Genomic DNA, 11,718 nt, shown 5'->3' with positions numbered 1-11,718 from the left:
ATTTTCCGGGTAATAGATACGTCCGATCAATTTTAAGCCAGTGCTGCCAACGTCAATCGGCAGCGTCCTTAAAATGACCTTCGCTTCGACAATCTTATTCGTGGCCGAATGCTGTAGCAATACGGCTACGATGAATTTTTATCAAACCTGAACTCCGATAAATACCGTAGAAGTCAATATTGTCGACGAGTTAACAGGATATCGGGTATACGTTTTTGGTGACATTTGACCTAGCAATTGCTTAACTCGGATGTGAATCATTGACGTCACTTTCTATCGTGCAACGCCACTTTCTTGGAAACACCAAGGACTTGTGGAACGGAACAAAGAGTATAGTAGAGAGTGGAAGCGTAGTGGTGGAAGCTGACCGTGTAAGGTGAGCAGCGCCTCTACAGTCGCAGAATCCTAACTATTCTTCTCCGCCCTCTCTCATGCTAATTCTTGGATGTCACATAACCTATCCAGAATAGCCTGGTCTTTTTATACCTCTTCTAGGCGTGGTCTGAGAGAAACTTGAAAAGAGTGATACATTTTAATATATTTTCTGTGTGATACAATTTTGTGATTAAAATGGGGTTGCGATGTTTCGTGAAATATAAAAAGAATATTGAGTTAACGAAGAGCACTCTTTTTCCAACCGCCAAAAAAAACAAAAATGTAAGTATTAAATATGTAACGTTTACGATGCGATGTTGAAAAATTTGGTTATTTAGTGGTGTCATATCTAATTTATATTGTCAACGTAGTATTATATCTGTATTCTATTCTTAAACTAGTATTGCAGATTCGCTACGTCGAGTAAAGAAGTAAAATGTTATAGTTTGGTGCCTTATATAAACTTACGAAACAATGTTTGCTAGATTTTTAGTATTTGAGTAGGTATTCAATATAATTTTGCATTGAGAATTTCCAAAATAAAACTCATCGAAAAAGTCCGATGATAATGAAAAAAAAAAAATGACCAAATTTTGTAGACCAATGCAAACAAATCCAGAGTAATTAAAAGCAATATGTTTGAATAGTTTATAATCGACTAGCTACAAAATAATTGAATAACCAAAAACGAGAAAAAATATTTTTTGTCAACAGAAATCTTACATCCAAAGAGCAATAATAAAAAAATATATTTTCATACATACGTACTGCTATTGTGTTGTATTTTATATCTTTACGAATTTATAACGCGTTAATAGCATTAAATAATCCAATATTTAGTTTATATAATACAATCAGGTTTAATGATTTAAAATAAAATAAAAAGGTATACAATTCATTGAGTTTTAAATTCTCGTAACAGTAAAAAAATCAATATTTCTATATAAATAAACGTATCAATCTGTATTTAATAATTTATATTATGTTGTATTTTTTACGATGTAATAGAGTGTGAAACGGTCTATAATTTCATTAAGTGCCATTTTAATCGAATAATTTTAATCAAACAATTTTGAACGTACACTGTAAATATGTTGTATACATCTCTATATGTATAAAAATGTAAAATGTCTATATACAGTGCAATAAAATGAGACCTAAGTAATAAGACAAATATTTGTCTTGTTTACCTATATTGATTTGTTATTTCATTGGATCATAAATTCTGTATCTGAGATTTGAATTTTAGCACTACTGCGTGATCTATGCACCGAGCTGATGCCGTAATTAGAAAGAGAGAGCACAGCTGGAGTTGGACCACGGTGTAAGAATAAGAGGTGGTCCGACTGGCCCGCGGTCACTGTGATTATTTTGTCTTTGTACGACGGAAATCCACCAGGGGCCTCATGCATCGGTGAGGATGAGGTAAGCAATAATGGCGGCGATCTAACAGACAGTATTCACGAAAGTTTGACGTTTGCGTGTCGAAAATCAAATCTGCCGCTGAAGATTACATAAATACATTAATATTTGACAAAAGAAAATAATTGTATGATAAATGTATGTGACTACAGCGATAATATATTAGTGAAAATAAAATGCATGATGAATCGAAAGACCAAAGATTAAATAAAATTCCATCGGTACGCTTTCTTGATAAAATGAAAACGGTAATCAGACTGAATCAATCATGCAAAGGATGCGCAATAATAAATGTGTGGAGGTAATAATAACGAAAGTTGCCAGGCAATCCGGGATCGACGTTTGGGTTTCTGTCATTTACTCAAAAGGCAAGAAAATGGTGAATTGTTGTTTGCGCGATTGTCGAAGCGGATGTCTAGGAGCTGACGAAACAGTCTTCTATATTTCAAAAGTGGTCCAGTGCTGTAAAACAATTTGGCGTCGATCTTAAATTCAATCATTTCATTTGCGAAAAGCACTTCAACGTACTTAATTTATATCAGATGACAGTTGATGATGCTCTAATAAATTGTAAGTTCTCGTTTCCATGTGATTTGCATAAGAAAGAAGTCATTTGCATACTGTCTACATTACTATACAGTTATGAGAATGCGTCAATCAACTGGAACAAAAAGTCGGGAAATGGTAAAGACTAGTAGGGTAAACAAAACACAAGCCATACTATACTGTACATAAAAAAGAAAGGTTAATTTTTTTAAATATATTTGAATACAATAATAATAATAATATTATACATAATGCGTAACTATTTTATTATCAACCCACACATTTATTATTGTGCATCCTTTGCATGATTGATTCAATGTGATTACCGTTTTCTCTTTATCAAGAAAGCGTATCGATGGAATTTTATTTAATCTTTGGTCTTTCGATTGATCATGCATTTCATTTTCACTAATATATTGTCGCTATAGTCACATATATTCATCATACAATTATTTTATTCTGTTAAATATTAATGTATTCATGTAATCTTCAGCAGCAAATTTGATTTTCGACATGCAAACGTCAAACTTTCGTGAATACTGTCTGCTAGATTGCCGCCATTATGGTTTACCTCATCCTCACAGACGCATGAGATCCCTGGTGGGTTTCCGTCGTACTAAGACATAAAAATCACAGAGCTCAACACAGGGAGTGTAGCGAAGACGGACCACCTCTTACTCTTACACCGTGAGCTGAACCTCTCTGTTGTACGACGAAAGGGCGGGGAGCAGCTGCTAGGCGGCGAGAGCAATAAGGTTGAAAAACACAATCGGGGAGGTATACTTTTATGAGGTTATGTGTTTCATCCGCCGAGCACCAATTAGAATGAGAGGTTCGGCTCCTGTTGTTGCCGTCTCTTTCTGATTATATCTTGAACTCTGTGTACAGCCGCAAAATCTATCTGCCTGAGTACACGGCGTGAGTTTACACGGCGGTTGTTTTTTCGGTTTACTATGGCCGACGTAGTATACATTACGTACGCATACTGGATGCGCGCGATGAGAATGGGGGCTGGGAAGAGAGAGATAGCTATGGCTAAAGTGCCGCGATTGTCGCACGCATATATATATATATATATATACACACACATACACACACACACACACACACTGACCCGCAAACTTAGTCAGACGGTTTAACAAATCTCGGGAGCGCAACAGGCTTAGGTATGATCAGCGTATTATACCTATGAGTCCTTTGTAACATCAATGACTTACGCATGACAGGTTAGGCCGAAACAAGCATCGGCTTTGCATGAAATAACGCTGCACCGTTTCACCACATGTACACCTTAATATGCACATTCACGGATCCGTAATTAATTTACTTTCATAATCATGTGAAATAACTATTTTATTTCAACAAAATTTATCAACATCAAGCCGGGTTCAATGCTCAGCGTATCGGTCTCCTGCTCTGATGGTTAATTTTTTTGTGCGAGATAGTCGCTACGTATTAGACAAGTGCCTCAACCACAACTATCTCTCTCTTGTCGCTGGCTGCTATACGAAGCATAGGCCCGTGCGCATTTCAGTCCGGACTTAAAAATACGTGTAAGCCCGTTATATCCGGTGTAATGCGCCAGTTACATGCACTTTTAAATCCGGTATATATTACTACGTCGGCCATAGCAAAACCGGAATAACAGCCGCCGTGTAAACGCACTTTATAAGTCTGTTGTTAATCACGTATAACGTCCGACCGGAATGACCGTATGTTTTGCTGTTCGTGGCTATTCCATTGCTCGTAACCAATAGATTCAATGAACCGTTTAACTATTCAAAATATCACTACACGAAATATATACCTATACCTGTATAACAACTAAAAATCATTAGGATGGTACTATAATTAACCAAAAATATTATATCCAATCATTATAGGTATAAAATAAATACAGTATGATTCAATCGCATTTCCGAATATAGCTAGAAATACTGATAAAAAATTACACAACTTTCGAAAAGAATTTTTATTTTCTTTAAACAGGTATTTCATAAAAGAAAGGAGTGCAAAGGCATTGAAAGTACGCAAAAGCACCATGATGAAATGAAAAAAAAAAAGTGACTTGCCAGCTGACATCTCTTCTGATGTAGGACATTCAATTTTGTACCAAAGTGACATTATCAACAAGAAAATTGAAACGAATAATGACAATTTAATGTGGAACTGAAATTACTCAATTTGAGGGCAAGTTTGGTCCTCAGCTTTTTTGTTTTTTTTCTGCTTTCAGTCCAAAACTGTAATAATTGGCTGAAGATTATTCTTCGGCGAACACTGTGAGTATGTCTCAGACACAAAATCAATGATTAAAACATTAATTACATTATCTTAAAGTTACTAATTCTGAATCTTAAGCTTATTAACATTACTCTAAATACTAATCAGAAATTTTATCATCAGTGATGTATTTTGAATCGTTCAGTTACTTTTTTATACCCGACATAGGACAGTTTGATTAAATATTAGTAGAAAAATTCAAGTGCGAATATTGTATACACTAACAAATGTAAAACTGAATGAGCGACTCCAATGTGCAGATGAACAGTAGTAAGTTGTCCTGGGATACAGAAACTATTTAACAATAAATACGAAATATGAACACGGACTTGTTCTGAAATTTGAATTATTTAATCAAAATGTGTTCATATTCAGAGTCGCAGACAGGGTACCATGATTAACGGTAAAAGTGAAAATGTAGAAAATAATAAGTTTTAGTTCGGGTTCAATCTACAGGATGGAGATGAAAAAATCCCTGATGAAACGATTGGTAAGCCAATAATAAAATAAACAACATTGGGCGAACATATGTCGTATACACGTAAGAACCGGCACTTACTTTTGCTCATTTTTCGGACCTGGATGCTGCAAAGTAGCTCCATTTAATGGACAGGTAGAAGCAGGTGGAGTTGCTATAGAAAAGATATATACTGAATTGGTGTGCTAATAGTCATAGTGGAGCCATCCCATAGTGGATAATGTAAGGGTATAGAGTAATCCTGAGTAACTCAAGTGACTGACTTCACCTCATGTTTTCTGTGTACAAATATACTGCCCACTGATAGATGTAGGCATACCCAATATTTCATAATTTGCGATCTTGATTTCTTTAGTGATCTCTGGGCCTCAAAAAAGAATCAGTTGCTATTCGAGAAATGGGGTATTTGTTCTTTGGTCTGTAAAATTTCAATAAATTTATTTTGACAACATGATAACGAAGTTTTTCAGAGTTGCATGGATCATCGAAAAATTCACCTCAGATATAATGTAAGGCTTGAATTGATTTCTCATGTATTTCAAATGAATGAGCTTGTGTTTTGCGCGAGCGCAGCCTGACTGGGAATTGACAACACCGAGCTTGCTCAATAGTAAGCGTGGGATTTGCATTTTCATGTGCATTGAAGGTACGCTGCTGGGTGTTGACCGAAGTCCATAAAGCCTTGAGTTCTATAATTGTATACTAATCTGTATGCGCTCATTTTATTAGATTTTATATGTATACATGTGATATTGCATGTAGGTATATGTAATAGGGTGGCCCTTAGAAGATGGGCTTCACTGAATTTTAAGTGAATCATTGCCGAACAAAAATCGGTATTAATATGCAACTTGATATTTCAAATACAAATGATGTCTATAAGATCGTTTTGTTGTTCATTCGAATAACATCAATTTTCTGGGATTCACAAATTATGACTGTACACCATGTATAGTCAACATTTAAAAAATCCGAAATCCATATGAATTAAAGTTCATCAATCCCCGACGTGATATTTCATATAGCTACAAAACATTTAACTTGAAATATCGCATCAGAAGTACCTAAAATTTTCATGAACCTGTTCCGACAATGTACTTTAGAAGTGCATAAAAATCAATGGCATTTATCTCATAGGCATCATTTGCTATTGAGGTACAGAGCCCGGATTTTTATTTATTCATTTCGAGCCGTTTTTCGAAGGTTCGAAACCATTTTGAAAGGCCATCCTAACATGTATGCACGAGAACGAGAAAAAAAGTTATACATAATCATGTCACTCTTAGATTGTGTTGAACTTATCCTAGATCTTAATAAATATATGAATATGATGCATATGCGCAAAGTCTTGACGATTTCCATTTTTCTTAAAGCATTTCATTTAGTGTCTCCAATATCATCAAATTTAAAATATTAATGATTCTGAGAAGTCTAAAAATACTTTTTCCAACTTCCAACTGATGAGTTGAAGAGATTCACGTACAAATTTTTTAAATTATTCGCTGCAATCATTGCTACTACAATAACGAAAATCGGCCAAAATAAAATACTGACCCTCAATAGCTGTTTATATAACTGAATACTTGGTCTGACGAAATAAAATAAAACTTCTGTGTGCAATAAAGACATTACTCTGGAATTGTCAATTTCGTCCCAATCCTACTGCCTGGTTTACATAGGTGGATTTAGCAGTAGAGTAAGAAGGTATAGTTTGTACTTTGTCATTACTGCATCTTGGGGTAGTGCAACTAGGGTACTGAACATAGCAGCGGGCAAAGTAGAGTGAATAGCACGTGTGAAGTAGTAGGTTATTGCGATAGTACAGAGTAGAGACCCTACAAAACAGAGTCAGGTCATTGCCTCCGCCTTGGCCGCCATTTTTTGATAAACCGAAATTGTGGGAAGATTTAAACACATAAGTAGGTAGAAACGTTGATTTTGTATAATAAACATATTGCAATATTAGCTTGTAATATGTTTGTTTATTAATATTAACGTTTCTACCTACTTATATGTGTTTAAAACTTCGCGCAATTTCGATTCATCAGAAAATGAGGACCAAGATAGAGAAGATTGGGCGGACTCTGTTTCGTAGGGACTCTGGTGCTCAGTAGCTGGGTCCGAAACATGCGAATCTACAGAATTTGTTATTATTTGGCAACTGTTGCGATTGTCAACTCTTCTCTACTGAATTACTGGCTCTGTGTGGACAGTAACTATACCAAAATTAGCAGAATTATTTATAGAAAAAGTATGTTTGTGTACTCACGATTAAATCTACTAATGTAAACCAGTTTTACCAGATAATCGGCATTGTAACTACTAGCGAATAGTTAGAAATTAATTGCGAACCTAATGTTGGGCAAATTACATCTGCTATCTTGTATACAGTGATTGCGCTAACGATGGAAAAATGCTCTACCTTTGTTCCAAGTATATCAAGACGGTAGGAACGGGAAGTCATGTAAGGTGACCTTATCGAATGTAGACATTTCCACTGTATATGTGATGCCATAAACGATTTTCACTGTCCAGCATTGTTCATTTGCTTGCTATCTGATCATTTGTTTATTTCAGGCCATAGAAATGGTCACGTTGATCCCAAGGTTTCCATTATCGGCAAATAATTGTGCCATCGACGTATCAAACACTAAGCAGTCGGAATTAAGAATAGCAGAAGATACACCTTCGTGGATAGATCTTGGCATAGCTTCCCACGTAAGCCGTCGTCTATGACCATTTAATTCCAATCTGAAATATCGAGAAAGAAAAAACCAGACTCAGATGCCATTATAACTTTCACAGCCAAACTTTAAACTCACAGGTCTTATCTTGTCTTCATTATTCTATACTGTGTATATAATCATATATTCATAAATATGCATGAAAATATAAACAGCGTTTAGTATAGATTGTATATGTATATTCAATCCATCTACGATGGAAGTCCGCGGACTTGATCCTGACTATAAAGCTGGTTATAAGTATATTATTTATAGAGAGCCATGTACTATAACTATAATGATGTAACATAATATTAACTCTATGATATCCCTGACATAAATTATAATAATGCAGGCTCTATCTGATATTTAGATTAATCTTTAAAAGTTAAGGAAAAATGGCTACGTCATGGAATAGGACTCCGTTGTGCTAAAATATTTCCCCATAAGCAATAAATAATCCAGACGATCTTTTACGTATGGTAAATGACAAAAAGTGCAAAATAAATTCCAATTCACTCTTAGGAATATCGGAATAGGAATAAAATAATTAAATTAAAAAATTCAAATCAGACAAATCATTTTTCTTGAATATTTTTTCGAGTCCTCGATTTTTCCGACGAATATATCTCAAGTCAATAAATCAATGATGAATATTTTGAAAAATTGATATGTTGAAATTAATTCATTCACGTATGTAATTGACAGTTCGATAAAAATCAAGTGCCTCCTACTTTTTATTCCAGTACCTGCCTGTTGTGACCTCAGTGGCAAATAATAAATAGTCACGAGATTATAAAAAAATTATATCTACCTGTACGCGAAGTTTTCAGCTTGTTTCCTTGAACCAATTAGTTGAACAATGGCAAAGAATTGCTGATGTCCATCATACTTTTCTTGTTTCTCCAAGACAAGCATAAAGTGATGACCAAAACATGACTGCATCATAACCCAATCTACTGCTCCAGAAAGATTGATATCCGTTGCTAAAAATACGATGTCTTCACCTAGAAGAGAATAGGATTGCTGCAGAATATGTTTCCAAATTACAGCACATCACCAATTACAGTAAGAAAAAATCCCTGTCTTTCCTAGTGATTAGTCTGTTGCATCGATTATTACAAATAGTTGTAAGCTAGACTAATATTTGCAGATTACCTTGAAGGGTGGTAATACTCTTATGGCTCATAACAAGGTGAGGCATGACTTGTTCGAGAGATCCCTGCCACTTGCAAGAAGCACCGGGGCAAGGGCAACTGTAGGGTCGAAATTCACAAGCATCCTCATGATCAGCTTTTTCCGTGTGGACAAGAGATACAGTACAACCGCTTGTCGAATACTTGCAGGGGAACATTACATTGCTCGCTACTTTCTCCATTGCCAGGTTCCTGATGTTACCTGTTCGGTTGTTTGTTTTTTTTTTTTGTAAATTCAAGGTAAACTGGACGAGAAGATAACATCATCGGTACCCATCACAGTCAAACATAGGTAGATACTATAAAAGTATAAGTAACTGGGACAAAGTTGGTGAATAATGTATGTACCAACCTAGGGGACCCCGACAAGTGGGACAACAGTTGAGCTTGGGGCGACAGTTGCTGCATACTAGATGACCGCTCTGGCATTGCAGTATAGGTGGCAAGACATAGTCAAAGCACACGGGGCATTCGAAGAGGCTGGCTAGATCCGCAGAACTGCTCAATGCAGAGGCTGCCGATGCTGAGGTGCCCGGTACTCCACGGCCTCGCTTTCCCGAACTTATATTCAATTGTGACATTATGTCGAGCGGATTGCAGACTGTAACGGGACGCTTCCTTCCTAGGTCACTGGTCTTATCTAAGTCTAATTTTTTGTGTGAAAGAACGTCCCCAGTTCCGTTTTATACCTGACCGGCTGTCCTCGATATCTGAGGTATACCTGGTGGGTTGGTTTATCTCGTTAACTCATTAACGATTTCATTACAAATTTTCCACACCAGTGAGGTTCCACAAGAAAAGGATGCAAGGCGGCCTGTCACAACGTTCCGGTATTATTCATTGGATATTCTTATTTTGGTATTGGTTTTGGTATAGGTCTTGCTTACAGTAGTAATGATAAGATTAAAAAAAGGCACTTGAACGAATATTATCGTTGGACGCAAACAAGCCCGAGTCTTCCGACATGGAAACTAACCCCTTCTTTCTGTGGTACGGATAGTGTCAACGTTTACGGACACTCGATAATAAAAAAATAAACCGAATCGACGGGAAAGCTACATCGCGACGTAGCGAGATCGAGGCGCGTCGACGGTTTGCTCTGCGGTGGTGGTGCTGTGTACGGGCGGTGGCAACGGCAACGGAAGCTGCGAAGACAATGACAGCGACAACGGCGACGGCAACGACGACGGCGATGATGATGATGATACTGATGATGATGATGATGATGGTGATGATGATGATGATGATGATGATGATGAAGATGATGGCGATGGCGATGACGATGACGACGACGAGGATAACGAAACTGACAATAATATTGACACTGACAAGGAGGGCAAAGACGTCGGGGGTGTCAACGGCATCGTGGCGTCGGACGATCGCCGGCGAGGGCGCGGACTTGGATCTACGGAGGACGTGATCAAACTCAGACTCTGATCTAGTAGATAGACTGAAGACTGACGAGCGACGACAGGCGATAGGCAGTGGCGACTGGCGACGTTTACAAGGGGCCTCTACCTACTACATGCACGCCGTACGCGTACGGCGTGTTATCTAGTCTTACTTTGTCACTTCTCCACTTCAGCGCATGCCAGTACGTATGTATGTACGTACATACATACACACCATGCGTACATTGTATAGTTAGTAGCCAGTACTTATATCTTCATTATGATTCACAACAGACGATGCGCGAACGTTATCCGTCGTATCTCTGGACACTTCATGCTGATAAAATGTCTATTAGCTGATTGTCTTTCTTTTTTTCAAGTACTGCAAAAATTACCACTGCACTAGCGACAACTTCTGCTTATACCTGCTTTCGATGCATGTACGCAGTCAAGCACGTATAGGCAAATACATGCACGCCTACACATTTACCAACGTTTGCAATACGTGCACTACACGACTTACATATTTCACCACACTAGACCAGAAAAAAAAAATAGATATGTTAGGCCTCGTCCGATTATCACATCACATGGATTCTTTTTCTTCCTCTTCCAATCGGCTGTCTCCTTCCATCACACAATTCAATTACTGGCATAGCACCTTTCAATGCTGTCGGTAATCTTTTGCGTTTGCGCTAACGAATTAACGACTAGCCCTGCCTGTGTTCTAGGGAGTTTTTATGACTAGCAGTTTGGAGTGTATAGAAGGAGGGCACTCTCTAACGTATGGCGCAGTCAGAATGTGGTCAAATTCTGTAGGCAAGTAAGGGAACATAGAATAACCGACGTGGCGCCGATTATTACAAAGTTGAATGTTGAAGTTAGTTACACTTAAACTTATGATATTTGAAACTAACTTCAGATGGTTCAGATCAGCAACTTACGTTTTCACAGCACCACTCTTATTTGTACCCATAATCAGCTCACTTTTTATAACCCTTAAGATATCCCCCCCTACTATACACTCCACAGCTAGCAGCCTGGCAGCTGATTTCAGACGACAAACTTATTTCAGACTCATTTTTCAAGACGTTCAAGATTTCAGGGTTTGGGGATTTTTGAAACTGGACCCTAGATATCGCATGCGACATTTGGGGTCCTTGTTCAGAGAATCTAATTCGGAACCATGTTCAGAATGTTCAGAAGGGACTGTTCACCGCACTCACAATGAGTTATCGGATTTTTCGAAGTGTCGTTTGATTTGTTCCACTGAGAATTTTTTTTTTCTACCCCCTCGGATGAGAGCA

At 37.3% G+C, this 11,718-nt stretch overlaps 1 protein-coding gene and 1 long non-coding RNA gene across 5 annotated transcripts; one reads left to right on the top strand and one right to left on the bottom strand.

Moving 5' to 3' along the window:
• The first annotated feature begins 13 nt into the window (after positions 1-13).
• LOC124184098 lies at positions 14-5,462 on the top strand. 3 transcript variants are annotated; one of them, XR_006871125.1, is made up of 4 exons: positions 14-657; positions 1,625-1,800; positions 2,928-3,261; positions 4,333-5,462. It is a non-coding gene; the product is annotated as an uncharacterized LOC124184098 (long non-coding RNA). The 3 variants fall into 3 exon arrangements; XR_006871124.1 differs by lacking the exons at positions 14-657; positions 1,625-1,800 and having other exon boundaries at positions 2,689-3,261; XR_006871126.1 differs by lacking the exons at positions 14-657; positions 1,625-1,800; positions 2,928-3,261 and adding an exon at positions 3,523-4,226.
• A 2,172-nt stretch (positions 5,463-7,634) lies between these two features.
• LOC124184096 (E3 ubiquitin-protein ligase SIAH1-like) lies at positions 7,635-11,114 on the bottom strand. Of its 2 annotated transcripts, XM_046573549.1 has the most exons (5): positions 10,585-11,114; positions 9,373-9,834; positions 8,983-9,222; positions 8,639-8,831; positions 7,635-7,852 (listed from the first exon to the last, which is right to left on the bottom strand). In XM_046573549.1, the coding sequence occupies exons 2-5, from the start codon at positions 9,599-9,601 to the stop codon at positions 7,675-7,677; spliced, it is 840 nt and encodes a 279-aa protein (XP_046429505.1). In that variant the 5' UTR covers positions 9,602-9,834; positions 10,585-11,114; the 3' UTR covers positions 7,635-7,674. The 2 variants fall into 2 exon arrangements, with proteins under 2 accessions (XP_046429505.1, XP_046429504.1); XM_046573548.1 differs by having other exon boundaries at positions 9,373-11,114.
• Positions 11,115-11,718: the final 604 nt, after the last annotated feature.

The sequence above is a fragment of the Neodiprion fabricii genome, chromosome 5 (assembly GCF_021155785.1).
Source record: "Neodiprion fabricii isolate iyNeoFabr1 chromosome 5, iyNeoFabr1.1, whole genome shotgun sequence".
NCBI classification, from domain to species: Eukaryota; Metazoa; Arthropoda; class Insecta; order Hymenoptera; family Diprionidae; genus Neodiprion; species Neodiprion fabricii.
Note: the sequence above shows the minus strand (reverse complement) of the source record. Positions and strands in the feature narration are given on the sequence as shown.